Source organism: Idiotropiscis lumnitzeri, chromosome 21, assembly GCF_059441095.1.
Source record: "Idiotropiscis lumnitzeri isolate Australia: NSW breed Sydney's pygmy pipehorse chromosome 21, RoL_Ilum_1.0, whole genome shotgun sequence".
NCBI classification, from domain to species: Eukaryota; Metazoa; Chordata; class Actinopteri; order Syngnathiformes; family Syngnathidae; genus Idiotropiscis; species Idiotropiscis lumnitzeri.
In genome coordinates this window covers 8637895-8656420 of record NC_142411.1, presented here as the reverse complement: position 1 = coordinate 8656420, position 18526 = coordinate 8637895, and the positions used below count along the sequence as shown (strand labels likewise).

At 39.7% G+C, this 18526-nt stretch overlaps 2 protein-coding genes across 3 annotated transcripts; both read left to right on the top strand.

Moving 5' to 3' along the window:
• The first annotated feature begins 6451 nt into the window (after window positions 1-6451).
• kcnk13b (potassium channel, subfamily K, member 13b) lies at window positions 6452-12317 on the top strand. 2 transcript variants are annotated; one of them, XM_088286494.1, is made up of 4 exons: window positions 6452-6971; window positions 8723-9123; window positions 9256-9486; window positions 11774-12317. In XM_088286494.1, the coding sequence occupies exons 1-4, from the start codon at window positions 6641-6643 to the stop codon at window positions 11927-11929; spliced, it is 1119 nt and encodes a 372-aa protein (XP_088142620.1). In that variant the 5' UTR covers window positions 6452-6640; the 3' UTR covers window positions 11930-12317. The 2 variants fall into 2 exon arrangements, with proteins under 2 accessions (XP_088142620.1, XP_088142619.1); XM_088286493.1 differs by having other exon boundaries at window positions 8723-9486.
• An 841-nt stretch (window positions 12318-13158) lies between these two features.
• Window positions 13159-17002, top strand: psmc1b (proteasome 26S subunit, ATPase 1b). Its single transcript, XM_088286454.1, has 11 exons — window positions 13159-13270; window positions 13751-13804; window positions 14052-14148; window positions 14350-14474; window positions 14608-14793; window positions 14865-14993; window positions 15249-15345; window positions 15615-15804; window positions 15878-16029; window positions 16134-16288; window positions 16675-17002. The coding sequence occupies exons 1-11, from the start codon at window positions 13268-13270 to the stop codon at window positions 16807-16809; spliced, it is 1323 nt and encodes a 440-aa protein (XP_088142580.1). The 5' UTR covers window positions 13159-13267; the 3' UTR covers window positions 16810-17002.
• Window positions 17003-18526: the final 1524 nt, after the last annotated feature.

Sequence of the window (18526 nt, the reverse complement as noted above, 5' to 3'; positions counted from 1 at the left end):
CTCAAAATCAAAATGATAAAGAAAACCACCAAGCAGGACACTGAACAAAGACTTGCAACAGCAACAATGACATTGAGAACAACAATGACCCAAAAAAAAAAAGCGAGGCAATAAATACAAACAACCTGACGAGACAACGACGAACACCTGGACGAGACACAGGTGGCTGAGTAAGCTGATTGGAAGACGCAAGGGACCGGGATGACAAGCACAGGTGGACACTTAACGAGACACTCAAAGGAACACAAGAAAAACCTGAAACTAAATACGAAACCAAAATAAACACAGAGAGGGTGCTCGGATAAAAATTGCTGTTTCATAACCACTTATCGTTGAATATTGACTGTACACCACATAACACTCTGCATCCTCATTGATGTTTGTAAACACTACTATCTAACCTAGTTCACGGTTACTATGGTTACCCAGGCTGAGCAGATTGTGAAAGATTATGAAAGATGCACCTCAAACATGAGAATGCAAATTGGATTTTGTGATTGTACCACACGAAGGGACATTTATACCATATGTCATTTGTTTGTCCGTATGCTTTAAATATATATATATATTTTTTTTTTTAATGACGTATTCTCTGATCAGAATCACAGGGCGCAAGAGCCTTTCGCAGCTGACGGATTCTAACGGCATTCGTCTTTTATTTTCAAAAACGATTAGGCTTCGTCGGTATTGTTTTGGCTTAGCTGAGGGAAATTTTGATAAATAGATTAATATATTGATAAATTTTGATCAATATACCTATGTCTGTGTGTCACCTGCATAGCCATGATCGGTCGGCAACACTGGCGTTCTGAAGTATTCGACCCACTGGCAACATATTCAGAATGATAATAAAAAAAAATTGTCCAAGGACTGACCTTTGACGTCATGACCATTCAATCAGATTCAAAACTACCAAGTGTCGTAAAGTAACCCCTTTCCTCCAAATAAGACCTGAAAACTTTTAGAACTGTTCCATTTAATCCCATCCGAGTTTCCAAACTCCAGCAGTATTTTATGATCAATCGGTTCGGTTTCAAACACTGCACTAAGATCCAATAAAACCCACACTGACACCTTCCCGGCATCAGTGTTCAATTTTATATTATTTAAGATTTTGATAAGCGCTGTTTCTGTACCGTGTAAGCCTACAACCGGTTTCGAGTGTTGAAAACAGTTAAATATGTGTTTGCAAACCGTATCAGAGGTGTGACAATAAGGAAACCAAACTATGTGTATGAAATCTTTTCATTGTGTGTGTTTTTTTTTTAGGCATTTGTGTAGCACATTGTTGTCATGCTCAACTGGAGGTGGCACAAATATGAAACAAAGGATCAAGGACCTAACCGAGGGTCTCAATTTTCTCCAAGTGGGCTTGTGGAGAAGATGCGGCTTTGCCCCTGGTAGTGGCACCAACACATTTGATTTTTTTTTTTTTTTTTTTTTTGCTCCATGTTACAAGACAATGTATAAAAATGGTGCAATAGGCAAAAACCTGAAAAAGAAGCACAGAGTGTAAGAAGTGAACAATATTAATTTATCAGAGTAGAAATATTTTAATGCCAATTAAAATCAGATGTTTTTTATTTACTGCCAGAACTGCCCTTTGAAAGATATATCTCTCCCTTTCTCTTCGTACTTGAGGCAAGCACAACATACAACACACTGAAGAAGGCAGTTGAGTGCCACCACTTTATTTTACCCACCCAACCTTGGATCCTGGACAACCTTGAATTCTGAACAGAATGCTTTCAAATCGGTAAACGACACCAAAAGTATATTTACAAGAGAAACGCTGACTGGTGTTGACCATGTCGAGTACAAATGAACTACGGAAAAATATAAATATGACCGTTGACATGATGATGAACATCTTATTCTTGCAAAATGCATTGCCATGGAAACAGAATGGTATTGTTATAGATATTGTGTTTTTGTGTGTGTGGGTGTGTGTGTGTGTGTGTGTGTGTGTGTCTGTGCTTTGTATAATTCATGATAGCATGGTGGATATTGGTTTGCCCTGATTTAAAAATTGAGTTCAACTTTTGGTTCATCTGCAAAGTATATTTGGACATTTTCAGAAACAGCATTATGGTTATATCAGGCTGTGGAAAATGAGCATGTAGCTAGTAGCAACTCTCGGGAGCCCATTCACACAGACAGGCGTCAAGCATTTTAATGTCTTTGGTGCAATGGAGCTCCTGATGAGACTCTAAGTAATTAGTACGTTTCAAGGCAGAATGATCAATAAATATTTATTGAACATTGAGCACTGTTCACCGTAAGAAACACAACCGGATATATTAGGAAATGTAAGGAAGTTACAATATCAATGATTATAACGTGCTGATATTGTCAACATGTGCATGGAAAATCACCAAATCATCAATGAAGACACACAATTATGAAAGAAGTTGTGAAATATTCTCCTTTGAGGAAAGATGCAGCCAAACACAGCATACAAGGCAGAATGTTTTTTTCACCAGACTTAAACCCTATAAAGAATGCATTTTTCTGAAGAAATGACAATATATCCCAAAATAAACAACTAAAACTACAACAACTTTAGTCACCTGGATCTCGGTGCAGTTATTGTTGCTAGCAAAGGATTTTGTCTGAAGTATTTACAGAGCTGGGCACTTGACCCTTTTTTGCCGTTCAGTCCCCCACACTCTGGCCGCGACTTAATTATCGGTCTGGCCTCGACCGTCCAGCCTTTTTAAAAAAAAAAATGGCGACCTACAACCCCCCGCCCTAAAAAAATAAATAAATAAATCGTCCATGCATGGGAAAGATGCTAATGGAAAGAGTGTATTTAAAAATCATTCTTTGTGTCATAAGCGATGTGAGACAGCAGCGTGCATTCAAGCGTGCCTGTATTTCCTTATTCTGACACCACGTAGGTTGCGCCTCCCACCTGCTACTGGGGCATACCATTACAAGAGAGGGGGGGGGGCAATACCACAATCCCTCTAACAATCATTAGCTGGCTAATTTACTATTCAAATTGCTTACCTTATTATGGACTTATTATGGTGGACCGAAGGCCGGACTAAAATTCCCCTTTGAACCCATCTTTAAAATTTATTACGTTCCGCCGCCGAGATGGATTTATACAATATTTAGCACTATTACTATTATTACTAATATTGCAGTATTTAACATGTCCATCAGGCGGAGCGAACTTGGTATGCAGTTGTTTTTTTTCACTTCACGACCTGCGTCATCAACATCATCAGCATTTCAACCGTTTTTTTTCCATTTTGTAAAGTGGCTCACTTGAATCCAAATGAAGGATACTCATCTACCTTCCGGTGTAGGTAGACGTACTAAATTATGAGCAAATAACAGCAGAAACAGAGTGATGAGGGCTACCCTGCAAACTACCTGTAGAATTGATATCACCACTTCCTCTTTAGTGCACATTTATGCAGATCAAATTGTGCGTCAAATGAAGTCTCATGACAAGGGATGAAGAGGGTTGCATTTGAGTCACAATCATACAGTGTGTGACTAAATCAGGCATCATTAATCTTAGCAATGATGTACTGCATCGACACTGAAGAACCAACGTTAATCATAGCCTGGCCAAATTTGACATTAATGTGACTGTGCATACAGTATTTTAAGTTAGAAAAGTCTCACGACGCACTGCACGATGAAAACAACACAAAAAGCGGTTGCACTATCTGATAAAAAAATATATATATATTACTATAAGTCACTGTCATAGATAGATGACCAAAGACACATTATTTGTTGTCACAAAATAATTTTCGGACCATTTAAGTTAGGTGTGGGCAAACTACGGCCCGGGGGCGACATGCGACCCATTAAACGTTTTGATCCGGCCCGCTGAATTAAAAAAAAATAATAATTGAATAGAGCTTGTTAATGTTTTATTTTCTAAATACTGTGTTTTTTTTAAAAAACACATATATTGTTGTAATGCTGTTGTTCACTGGCATATAAAAATTAACTGTTTTTTTTTTCTCCGAAGAGGTGAGGTTACCGAAACACTCCATCCATCTGCTCCTGGTACGGCCCGCCAATCAAAAAGTTTGCCCACCTCCGATTTAAGTGATCATTTCCTGCGGCCCACCTTAAGAGCTCTCACGACACACGAATCATTGCTAACGTGGCCTGTTGGAAATAATGGCTCACCAGGAATAGGTCATTGTGATTTCTGAAAATTCTAAAAAAATAACATATGATTAAAAGTAATTATAATTCTTTTTTTTTTGCCTGAGTCAACGATATAAGACATTATATATATCAAATGTCAAATGCCAGGCCGTGTTAGCGCAAACGTTTCCAGCTCCCGCAGGAAAAGTCGAAAATTACTTACAGTATCTTGCTCACATTTTCTCATATATCAAAAAAACTTGAAGCTGTGTATACTTTTTACATCCACTTTAGATAGACTTCATTAATCGTGTGGATGTAAGTACGAATAAAGATACAAAGTAATCCCACATACACCACAGGGGTTACGTTCCAGATCCCCCGCAATAAGTAGAAATCCACAAAATTGAAATAGCTTACTTAAATACACCCTAGGTATGTTTTTATAGCTTTTACGGCATGGAATAACACTTACCCTAAATATCTGCGCTATGGCAGGGCTGCAGTGTGAAACACATAGCGGGAGATTACTGAATATTGTATTATAATGACATGCTGTATACGAATGCACACATCTTTGCTTGTCAACACTCCAGATGTTTGGTTTTTTTTATGTACAAACATAAATGTCAATGTCTTTCCTTTTTTTTTACCTTTGCTTAAATGGTCCCAAGGCAATGAGGGCAAGAGCTTAAATCTCCCATCGGCGCTTGAAAATGTCATGATGTCACTTTGTAAATATACTCTATGCTATTAGTCACATTTGGCACAATGGCCAATATTTATAACCTCCGAATATGATTAATTTGCAATGCGCAAGAAAGCCATTCCTTGTTCCATGGCCGTAAATGTTGGTAGAAATATCCAATATTTAAATATTAAAAAAATAAATTCCAATGAAGTTGGGACATGGTGTAATACATACAATTATTTTTAAATATTTTCCAAACTGTATTATACAATATTAAACTGAATAGACAACAAAAACAGGATATTTTATTTTCAATAAATAATTTTGGTAATAAGAGAGCCCAGAGAACACCTGCGTCCATGATTTAAAAAAAAACAATTTGAAATGTGGACTCGTCAGACCACAGCACACTTTTCCACTTAGCATCAGTGCATCTCAGGGAAGATGAAAATAATGCATGGAAATACTGAGCAAGACACTGTCACAGAATACAAATGGAAAAGACAGAACGTAACAGCGCTATTAAAGTTGTCAGACAGTTGATAACATGTAATATACATGTGAAAGCCATTTTTACTTCATCATGGCTACCATGCAAAAATCAACCATTGGGTCTGTGAGTGGCATACTAATTGACGTCATACTTAGAAAGCGCTATTAATAATTGAAATAGTTTTTGGCCTTGCTGCAATAATAATACTACAGTCCTTGATGGCGAGTAGAAGAATGACAAAAACGGTAACGCACTGAAGCTTCTGTTTGTCATATTTCCTTTTATGTTAAATATTACATGTCATGGATAAGTACTTTAATGAAGGGGAAAAATAGTAAGAGGTAAAGAGGACTGAAAAAAATGCAAGATTAAAAGCTTTACAGTTGTAAATCGCTACTTAAAAGCTTTTTTCCGAAGCATTACAATGCATGCAAAAACTCCTATTAAAGCTAATCATCACCTGCATTTTAGATTTTGCTGCTTATCTCCAATTATATTGTGCTTATGGCAGCATTGACATGACACAAAAATGAACAACCTGAATTCGTCTTTGATTCTGAAACGATGATGAACCCTTTTTGGCTGATCCATCGAAATGTTTCATTCCTTCGGAGGGATTCTTCGTTATGGTATACGCACAAAATACTTTGCATCTTGCCCGAATTTTCAAATGTGACAGACAACACACGATATGGAGAAAATTTTAAATCGTTCTTTTTAGTGTGTTTTGTAAGAGATGACCAACAGTGCACACCACTTCATGATAATTCCACCCTCAAGAGTGATTCTCCTCCTCCAAACCTGATTTCTGGAAACCATAGCAGCAATAATGCATCAATATAAATGCTTGGATTGTGCTAAGTGTCCATGGGACTCAAACATCATAGATCATATAAAAAGAGCAATTGACTCATAGACCAAAAAACCCCATCAGGTCACGCAGTATAAAAAATATGCTAAAATCAACATGATTAGTATCCAAGTTATCTATATAATAATAAATAAATAATAAAATATGTATTCGTAATGTTGGTATTGCCGTGCGTAAAACGTGCGCTCTGGGAAGGTGGGGGTTGGGGGTCAATTTCTGGGGAGGCAGGACTCAAACGCACCACAGCACGTCATCCACAGGTTGTTGCGCGGTTCTCTGAGCAAGACGCACCAGATGCGCCGAAAACACAACCGTCTTTAAATGACGCTTTTTTGGCTTCCGTATTTGCGCACGACTTTTCATCCGTGCGCGTCTTTCTCCGAGGGTGAGCGCGCGTCTTGTTTGAGAGCATCATGACAGAAGCTCCTCACCTCCGCTGCGCCACGAGGACAACGGCAACATAATGGCAATTAGGAGCGGTTGCTGCTCCGGTCCAATTAACGAAGATAATGCGAGATTTTTGATGCTGGCTTTGTTCATCATCATCTATCTGCTGTGCGGAGCGGCCGTGTTCTCCGCGCTGGAGCAGCCCAAAGAGTGGGAGGCCAAGGAGCGATGGGCGCAGAGGTTCGAGCTCTTCAGGCAGACTTATAACCTGAGTAGGAAAGAGCTCAACAGTTTCCTCAGGAGCTATGAGGAAGCCAATGTGGCAGGAATTCGGGTGGACAATATAAGACCGAGATGGGACTTCACTGGGGCGTTCTACTTTGTGGGAACTGTTGTTTCTACTATTGGTGAGTCTAAAATACAATTTAACCTTAAAGAGAGAGAGAGAGAAATGAAATACAGGACTGAAGAATTGAGTTAAAATCCGAAGCGCAATTTAGTAGAATGTAATTTTGAAAAACAAAACAAAACAAACTTTCTGGTTTTGGTCAGTGCTTAAGAACATGTTTACAATAACTTCATGACATGAAAAGTGATAAAGACAGATTTGTTTACATTATTGTTGTAATCTGATTTACTCGTTTGCCATACCTCACACTTGTTTGGTTGTATTTTGTGTGGTTAAAAGCAACTAATAAGCAACTCCAATTTAATTAGATAAATAAACCGTATTTCACATGAATTCATCATACATTGGCTTATAAATCAAATCTGTAAAACCAAAAATTTATGTATAATAAATCTGTATTACAGAATAATTTATTGCATTCGTTTGTAAAAAAAAAAAAAAAATACATTGAAAAATAAATCATCACACATTAATATTATTAATATCGAGTGGTCGGGAAAAAAAATCTCAATAAATAATTTTTCAAAATTGTCCAGCAATTAATGCCACTTTGGTGTCTTTCAGCATTTACAAACTGTTTGTGGCTGGTAAAAAAGTATCATTGAAGTTGGTACAGATATTTACACCTGTTAGTCATAGCTTTATATCAGAATCAGAATCAGAATCGGATTTATTATCCAAGTATGCAGAACACATAAGGAATTTGTCTTCCCAGATACAACCCGTCCAAAGAAACAGAAAAATAAAACAATGACAAACAGCGGCCGATAGAACGGGAAGCCTGGCAGGGTTGCCGTTTGTCACCCCGATATCTTAGATGTGAAAATAAAAACATTCTCCTCGAGAGGAAGGATGGCTTGAAAATCTCAGCACATACGGCGCACATTTAAAGACATGTCCAACAGAACTGTATGCATGTAGAGGCCATGCTGAAGTCTAACCGGACTCCATGGACTGAATGAAATTGCATCTCAGCCGGATGTGACCTGTGGGCCAGGAGTTTGTCACGAACATTAGATGATCCCAAGAGGTGAAGGCTTGCATGAGCGCCATATTGATTGAGTGAGGCCCAAGCATTGATTCTTCACAAAAAAGACATTTTGCCCTCTTGTGACTTCATGCTTGTGCAATCTTAAAGGTATCTAGAGGAGACGATTAGCAGACAGGTGCGTTAGGAATAGGAAGAGCTCTTTGGTGAGAAACATGCACACATTTGTGAAACTAAAAAGAAGCAATTTAGTATACCAAACACACCTAAACGCCGCGTATTGGCATTAGCTTTAGCATTAGCCTTAGCCGGTAAATGTGGACATTTGGTGTCACAAAACAGTTCTCCCTGGGCATATGCACCCTAAATGTGTCTCTATTGTAAAACGTAAAATTTAAACATTGATTATAGTGTTTTACAAAAAAATTAATTTGATAGAATGTGTGATGAGCTGTCTTGCTTGGCACTTTTAATGACAGCAGTGATGGATATTGAGGGCTATTTGAAGTGAAATTTCAAACAGGGATCATTTTAATATTGAAAATATATCATCCAGAGGGAATACAGATGTTTAATAATTCTTAGATAGTAGTACTTTCAACACAGCATGTTGGAAGAAAATTTACAGTTTAATTAAGGATCATTGTGCCGAGTCACGTAATTGTCTCATCATTTTGAAAGGCCACTTCAGCAATAATGGCTGAACGTGACCCGCTTCGAGTAGTGTCGGGATTTTTAAGATGGTGTTTTGTGTGTCCAAGGCTTTGGGATGACCACACCTGCCACAATTGGAGGCAAAGTCTTTCTGATGTTCTACGGCCTTTTGGGATGCGCCGCCACCATCCTGTTCTTCAACCTCTTCCTGGAGCGGGTCATCACTGTTATTGCCGTCGTCCTCAAGTCCTGCCATGAGCACCGCCATAACAAAGGGGAGGTGTTCCCCCAAAACGGTCGCGGGGACCGTGCAAGGTCCCGCGGAAACGGGGAGGACCTCGCCGGCTGGAAGCCGTCAGTCTACTGTGTCATGTTCATACTGGGAGCGGCGGCCATTTTGGTGTCTTGTTGTGCCTCGCTCATGTACTCGGCAGCCGAGGGCTGGAGCTACCTGGACTCGCTCTACTTCTGCTTCGTGGCCTTCAGTACCATTGGTTTTGGAGACATGGTGAGCAGTCAGCGGCTCATCTACGAGGGCAACGCCACGGCAGCGTACCAACTGGGAAACTTCTTGTTCATCCTGACGGGCGTCTGCTGCATCTACTCCCTCTTCAACGTCATCTCCATTGTCATCAAGCAGGTCCTCAACTGGCTGCTGAGGAGACTTGAAGCCCTCTGCCGATGTTGTTACTCCAGAAAGGGTCACCACCCACGCCGGCACCCCCGTCGGAACGTGGTGGCCCCGGGCCACTTGCGAGCCCGCAGCGAACCTTCCATAGAGACAGATGCCGTCATTGAGAGCGAGACTGACGCCGGGCGCAGGATGTCCGGAGAGATGATCTCTATGAGAGACTTTCTCGCCGCAAATAAGGTCATATCATCTGTTCTAATAGGAAATCATCTTTCACTTTAGTCATTTGAATTGACTTCTTATGTCCATAGGTGTGAATGTAAAAATTTTAAAGGGGAAGTCAACCCAAAATTATTCTTTACAAGAATATGTTTTGTACAGGCCCACTAGTCGAAACACGACATTCTGATTAATATTGCGTTTGTGGAAATTGAATTAAGCAGCAAAATTCACCCGTGTTAGTCATCTCAGAGGGGGGCCATTTTGTCACTTCTGTCAACTGAAAATTACATCACAGTTGCTCAGGGCTCAGATCATGGCCAATCATGGCTCACCTGTTTTCTGAAGCTGAGCCATCATTGTTGGGCCTGCATGCAACATATTCTTGCAAAGAATCGATTTGTGTTGACTTCACTTTTAACAGAAAACATCTGACAGAGAAGACATGGGCTTTACCTAATCTAAAGTAACCAACCAAGATTTGATGCAGAGAGTAAAGAAAAGTGCTTTTGGTAAACTAGCAACAATACAGCCCAATTAGTCCAAGAAATAACAAAATGGCCGCCCCCTGAGATGGACAAAAATGTGAGGATTTTAATGCTTAACTCGTATTCCACAAACAAAATATTAATTAGGATAGCGTGTATCGATAGTGGGCCTACACAGAACATATTATTGTAAAAAAAAAAAAAAAAAAAAAAAACTTTTACAGGTTGACTTCCCCTTTAATATTTTTTAAAATATATTTACATTTTTATATGAATTCATTGTTGTGACATTTCTCTGCGTAACGGTGGTGACACCCCCATTTGTAACGACCTCTTGAGCAACTCTTCCAGGCACTCAGTGCTGCCATCTGTCTTTGTATTTACATAAGTGACACTACTTCTCGGACAAGAGGAACGCGTTGTCCACGCCGCTGGCAGTCTAATCAGTCTCCTGATTAGACTTTAAACTGAAAGAGAAACTTTGGATTCTTTTTCGTCTGAATCATTTGAATAATAAGACAAGAAGACAAAATAATATAGAGTAAAGTGAATATGTTGCATAACAGTAACACGTTGTTCAGACTGCCTGGAAATACAGCGTTTGAACATTTGGCGACAGTGAACTTAACATTCATGTTCTTAGAATGTGGGAGGAAGCTGAAGTATAAACGGAAAAGATCCACGCAGGCACAGGAGGAACTTGGGGACTCCTCATCCTGCAGCAAGGCCAAAAAATATCAACACAGAGATATGTGCAGTATATTTATAAACATTATTGCTCAATGAAAATATCCAACTGTGTTTATTGTAATTTTTCTGTGACAATTTTCCTTTCTTGTTTAAAAGTCAAATACGCTTCCAGATAGAGGAGCTAATGGGCAAAACAAGAAAATAATGTTTTATTTTTACTTTAATTAGAATTATCACATTATTGGTGTTAGCCAATTTAATATAGAGTCAAAGATGAGATTTTTCCCATCACTTTGTTAGCCACAGTGATTTATTTTTTAACAATATTAATTTTTTCACATTTCGATTAATTGTGCGTTTGTAGAATATGAGTGACACAGCAAAATCCATCTCAGGAGGCGGCCATTTTATTACTTTCCGTCGACTGTAAATGGCATCACAGTTGCTCAGGGCTCAGGTAACGACCAATCACAGCTCATCTGTTTTCTGTAGCTTAGCCATGGTTGGTTGTGAGCTCATCCCTGTGATGTCATTTTCAATCGATGAAAAGACAATAAGGCCGCCCCCTGAGAAGGGCAAAAAAACTGTGGATTTTGCTGCTTAACTCAAATTCCGCGAACGCAATACCCATCAGAATGCCGTGTTTCGATTAGTGGGCCTGTGTACAACATATTCTTATAAATAATTTTTGGGGGTTGACTTCCCCTTTAACAGTAGAACTCTGACATAGGAGACCTGGTTTTTAACAAACCTAAAATAACCTAGCAAGATTTGATGCACAGAATAAAGAAGAGTGCTTTTGGTAACCTAGCAACAATATGGTCTAATTAGTCCTCTGCGAATGAGGATGTGGGGGCTGCCAGAGCCGTTGGGCTCAAACTACGTGCCAGACACATTAGCTGTATACGCATAGTCCTGTGATGTCCAAAAAAAGAAGAAGAGTTGGTATGTGTGAGTGGGAGAGAAGTCGAGTGTTGCGTTTATACCTGTCATCCACACTTTGTTGTGATCTTGGCTCACTTCAATTAAAGCAGGCATGGAACGAAAAGCAGATTCAGAGAAAGAACCACCGCCAACACATTCCATTAGTGGCTCCTTCTTGTCTGATTTCTTTTTCATGTACACTGCAGGTCAACTTGGCAATCATGCAGAAGCAGCTTTCCGAGATGGCGATAGGACACCCGTGCCAGCCTAGCTCCACTTCACATCACAACGGCTTCTCTGGAGGAGTGGGAGCCCTCGGCATCATGAACAACCGGCTGGCGGAGACAAGCCTGGACAGATAGGGAGGAAGGGAAGTGGATCCAGTGGATAGGAAACAGCGTGCAGATGAGAGTGGAGAGGGGAGGGGGAAAAAACACGACACGTTTCCTTGGAGATTTGAATACTGTGTATTTCCCATTAAAATGTGTACACTCAAACAATATGAATGATGCATGATTGTTTGCCGGAATGTGGGCCAGGTTCACTGTGTTGTCATGTTCCTTCCATGGGGAACTCAGTTTCCATGGTGATATAGAAGCCCTATTTGTTCCCTAGGATCTAAGCTTTAAAAGTCTTATTTGCCAGAGGTAACTATAGCTGACTTCCATTGCGATGAACTACCTTACAGTACGTGCACGGTATCTCATATCCATTGCTGTATACACCATGTCACAACAATGGGGGGGAAAGTGGCTTCAATAAAGTGGCTTTTTTGCTGGATGCTGTCTTTTATGTCTTTTATGCCGAATATACTGGAAAAGAAGTTCCAAATTGGGCTCATGCTACATCATCATTATTGTTATAGGCAACATAATGCATCAAATAATGTAAATAGAGAGACATGAGCTGTACCTCCATCACTACAGAAGAAGGAAGGTCCAACAGTTCTTTATCACACAATGCCTTTTTTTGTCTTGCACTTGATACTCCATGTATTAAAAACAAAACTAATACTAAAACGAAATCAAACCAAAGCATTTTTTAAATAATAAAAAGTAATCAAATCTAATAAACCAAACAAGCTCTAAAAACAAATAAAATTCAAAATTTTAGTGGCGGTGGATCTATAATTGTGATCAGCTGAAGAAATAGTCGAAAGCCAGCGTATTAAGATCATTACTGTAATGACCTGATTAAGTTAGTGGGGGTGGAGAGTTGTTGTTTGGTGCATAGTTATTGAATTATCATCCCTATTCAAGAGATGAAAGAGTGCCTGTGGGTGAGTCGCAATGTGAAAACAATTTGTATGACACCATGCAGAGTGCGGGAGCAACAATAATCAATGGGTAAAAGGAAAAGAAACATTATTATAAAAAACGGGCATGGACCTATCCAAAGCATAAAAATTTAAACAAAAAAGGAATTAAAGTGAGTCAATCATTTTATACCCTGTGTATTGTCTAATTTAAAACAAAAAGGATTTAAAACATTCAATTATTAGAAGAAAATACATACGGGTCATTTTTATGAATGTTTCAATATAATAGACACACAGCTCTCTATCAAGATAAAATGTGGAAAAAGTACCACACTCCAAACACACGGTGGCAGTAGTGCACCGATGAGTGATATGACGAGCGACGAGTTGAAGCAAGCGGTTTGACCAAGTCAGTGACGTCATTCCCAAGCGACAAGAAACAATGGTAAGTGAGCAAGCAATTTTCACTACGCTTCAAGAGGTTTATCAAATAGTAACGTTTTGAAATTTGATGTCGGGAAAACACACAATTTGATCCAGTTGTATTCAATGTATTGTTTTCATTCATTGGCTTGCTTTGTTATTTTCACAAAAGCACCGCGTTGCAGGACTTCTTTTGCCGATAGCTATTAGCGTTAGCTTTTGCTTTCCTGTCATCTCGTTTTTATTGATGTCACTTCTGCAATTGTAATGTAAAGACACCTTCTATAAAGTAATGACTTTAAATCCTGTACGAGTGGGTTTCCTTGGAGGAATGTTTTCTTCTGAACGAGTACATTTATTATGACTCACGGAGCTAATGTGCGGGTCGTGCGAGCGACTTGACTTACACAAACCCGAGCCCCGTTAAAGGCAATGGAACATGTACTACATTTATAGTATTATATGATTGACACTAATAGTAAACAATGTGTGACAATTCAAGGGTCAAAGCCAGAGCGGCGGTCACGGTCCAGGTGGAGGCAAAAAGGATGACAAGGTAAGTTTGGCATAGCACTTTTTTGCTAATGCTAACGTGTTTGTTATGATATTTATTTTTTAATCCAAAACTGCATGATCTACTCACGTTTATAGTCAGCCCCGCGAACATCGTAGGTACCCGTTAAAGTTACGTTAATGTTAATGACAATTAATTTGCAACAATTTGTTGTCCTCTTTGAAAATGTGTATTTTTTAAAGCATTGGTTGTGTTGCTTGATTAATTCTGTTGTTGCACTTTTTTCCAGGATAAGAAAAAGAAATACGAGCCCCCGATTCCCACCAGAGTTGGAAAGAAAAAGAAGAAGACAAAAGGACCAGATGCTGCCAGTAAACTACCGTTAGGTGAGTGCATATAATGAGCACATGATAAAGAATTTGTGAATCACTATAAAGTAAATTATAATCAGATAACATACAGTGGTGAACAACTTTCAAATAATACAGCACTCTGCGTGGCTTGAACCTAACATTGATCATCAATATTAAATTGAAAGTAAAAGTGGAAACTGTTGTTCATGAAATTATTTGAATGGATGTTTTCAGTCACCCCTCACACGCAGTGCCGCCTGAAGCTACTAAAGCAGGAGCGGATTAAGGACTACCTCCTCATGGAGGAGGAGTTCATCAGAAACCAGGAACAAATGAAACCCCTGGAAGAAAAACAAGAGGTTAGTCTTCCATATGAGTTTATTGGACAAATTAAATAAATGGACATTCTTTTTTTGAGCAGATGCTACCTTGTGCACTGTTTCTAGGATAAAATACAGTTCGTAGAGTGAAATAGTTATTTTTTCGTCTTAGGAGGAGAGGTCTAAGGTGGATGACCTGCGAGGGACTCCCATGTCCGTGGGCACTCTGGAAGAAATCATTGACGACAACCACGCTATTGTGTCCACCTCAGTTGGATCAGAGCATTACGTCAGCATCTTGTCCTTTGTGGATAAAGATCTGCTGGAGCCAGGCTGCTCTGTCCTGCTTAACCATAAGGTAATCGTCATTTATTGTCGTGATCAGTTTAAAAAAAGGAAAGGTCGGTACACATCTCGTTTATCCTCCAGGTTCATGCTGTGATTGGGGTGCTCATGGATGACACTGATCCCTTGGTGACTGTGATGAAAGTGGAGAAGGCCCCTCAAGAAACCTATGCTGACATCGGGGGATTGGACAATCAGATCCAGGAGATCAAGGTAAAAAAAAAAAAAAAGACTGGTAGAGATTGCAGTTAAAAATATATGCAAAGGAAAGTTGCTTCACTAGCAAATCTGTAATTTTTTAATTATTAAAATTTCTTTTAAACCCCAACAAGGTCAACAAAACGGGATAGCTCAAGTCTGTTTCCATTTATTTTTGTGGAAAAATTGCTTTGCATTATGAACTAATCTCAGTATGACACAGTACAGTTACAGAGTAACAAATTATGTGGTTATGTTGTGATCTTCTAGGAGTCAGTGGAGCTGCCTCTCACACATCCAGAGTATTATGAAGAGATGGGTATAAAGCCCCCCAAAGGTGTCATCCTGTACGGACCACCTGGCACGGGTGAGCATATAGTATTTAGATATAAGACTTTGACAGAACATTAGGAAAATGTCAGCAACTATCTTTGACTGCTTATCGGGACAATGCATAAAAATGAATATCAGTACAGTGTTCTCCTGTACATTCAGTTTACTTTACAGAAAATCACCGAGAAGTGTTTTTTTTTTTGGGGGGGGGGTGAGGATTTCTGGTGTGATGCATTCTTGTCATCCGTGACCTTCTATAACTAGTTTAGAGAATATTCACAAGACGTAATCTTTGCTCACTAGGTAAGACACTGCTGGCCAAGGCCGTAGCCAATCAGACATCCGCCACGTTCCTTCGTGTGGTGGGCTCCGAGCTCATCCAGAAGTACCTGGGAGACGGGCCCAAGCTGGTACGAGAGCTCTTCAGGGTGGCAGAAGAACACGCGCCCTCCATCGTTTTCATCGACGAGATCGACGCCATCGGGACAAAGAGGTGCAAAGATGTTTGTGTTGAAAGCAGCACTCAGGACAGAATGGCGGCCATCTGACGTGTTTGTGTCACATAGATATGACTCCAACTCGGGTGGCGAGAGGGAGATCCAGAGGACTATGCTGGAGCTCCTCAACCAGCTGGATGGCTTTGACTCGCGGGGCGACGTCAAAGTTATCATGGCCACCAATCGGATAGAAACTCTGGATCCAGCCCTCATCAGGCCTGGTTAGTATGACTCTCTTTGTGAAATCATTTTTATTTTATTTTTATTGTATCCTGTTCGTTTTAGCATTTTAATCAGTGCTTCTCATCTTTTTGTTACTCCTCAGGGAGAATCGACCGAAAGATTGAGTTTCCCCTGCCTGACGAGAAGACCAAAAGGAGGATCTTCCAGATTCACACGAGCCGAATGACAGTTGCTGACGACGTCACCCTCGACGACCTCATTCTGGCAAAGGACGATCTATCGGGAGCAGACATTAAGGTACGATAAATGATGAACAAGAAAATTCTATTTTGATTGAGGAATAAATTTTCCCAATATTTATTCTGGTTCTAGTTTATCAAGCTGTTGTCGTGATGCGCCATACTTCTATAAACCACGATAATGAACATATAGGTTTCTGAATGCCTCACGTTGGTTTATGAATTGTATTAAATGCACAGGCCTGCTTTTTGTGGAAATAACTTTTGAGAAAGTCATGTATGCTGCCCTCTTGTGGCATGTTAAGAAATGACATTTCATTTACACAATGGGCCACCAAAATATTTCCACTACACTTAATACAATTTTTAACAAATGATTTAGCAAAATAATTAAGTGTGTGTTTTTTTTTTTTTTTGCCTTCGCCTACTCCTTGTGTGCTGCAGGCCATCTGCACAGAGGCAGGACTCATGGCGCTGCGAGAACGTCGCATGAAAGTCACCAACGAGGACTTCAAGAAGTCCAAGGAGAACGTCTTGTACAAGAAGCAAGAAGGCACACCGGAGGGGCTTTACCTCTAACCTCCAAACCTTTCAGTTTCTTCCCAGCCCACCTGTATACATCGTCACCGTGTGAGAGAGAGGGGGCATCAGCCGAGTTGTTATCTCCTCAGAGATAATTTTTTTTTTTTTTTTTGTGCATGTCATGTCTGGCTTATCCCACTCTCTTTAGGTTCCATGTTTCAGATATGAATAAAAAATGAATATCTGTAAACCTGTGGGGTGCTTTTTTAATCTACAATTGAAAACCTCTTGTACATTATACATGCTTAGTAATCTGCAGATATTTCAGGAGGATAAATCGCAAAGATTCGTACATCTGATTCCATCAAAGATGCAAAGATCTAAATCTGAGCCCAATAGAGGGTGCGGGGGGGAATAAGTGAATTGTGATGAGTTGTTAGCAAATATCCAACACAAGTGCAGTCTGATTGGAATTTGCTCTCATATTTTAATCATTAGTTAAATGATTACTGCACGGATAAGTAAATCCAGCTAAGATTCCATATGACAGTGCGATAGAACAGCAACTGATTTAATTCTTCTTGATGTGGAGCTGCACAAGAGCATAGTGCTCAGCAGAAAAACGTCCCATGCAGCAAGCATCTGAGAAGCACACTTTCCTTATTGAATCAGTCCGGCATTTCAACTGCAGCTCACACATTGCAACACATTTTACAATTGGAGTAGTTAAAGAACACAATGAACAAAGTTCAGATGGATGTGCGTTTTAATGAGCAGTTGCTCGTGTGATATTGCTTTATTTTATTTGGTTTAGTTTACAGTAAACAATACCAAATGGACAACAATTATCCTGTTAATAATGTCTTACAGAAAATAGGAAAAATATCATTCAACTTTATTTCTATGATCACTTCTACAGCATTCCGAGAAAATCACAATGTCCCATCACTGATGAACTATCTTTCGAGCAGGTCACGTGGTCGTTGGAAAAGATGGGGGCTGAGAATATAATTCCTAAATATATTTGAAGATTTAAAATGCTGGGGCAACACAAATATCTGATGGTGCTATGGCACCCCCAAGCCACGGCGTGGCGCCATCCCTCATAGTGGCTTGTCTACTGCAATGCAAGAGAGCAAATCCCCAGTGTTTTAACATACTTGGGCAATACAATATGATACTGTTTTTGAGATGATTCTGATTTATGTGGACCTAAAATATTACATATCTGTAATACAATGCAATTGCGCACTAGTGCAAAATCAACAAAGTAACAATATTGTTTAAAAAAAAACGAACTTTCCTTTTAATTGAATGGAAAATTCGGTGCGCATATACACGCGCATATACATATGATACACTGTTTTGTACTAAGTGAGATTTATTCTGCTCTACGGCCACTATGTGACGCTTCAGAGTCAAATCCCACTCTGTGACAAACATGACTTACAAGTGTGTTAGGATGTAAGGAACAATATGTCAACACTGTCTTACTACACCGGTGCAACACCGCAGGAAATAAGAGGTAAATTTGTTTAGTCATCACACTGGAAACGCACCAGCGTAAGAAGAAACCCTGCAATGCCGAAACGAAAGCTGTCAATTTCACTCGGGCCTGACACACTTGTGGCAGCCAATAGTAAATCTGCACTCTGCCCCGATCATTTTCTGCGCACCAATGAAAAATAATTACGATTTATATCCACCGTCATAATGTCAAGGGATTAGAAAATAGAGCGTTTGCAGACCGGTGCTGAACGCCACATTACTTTTC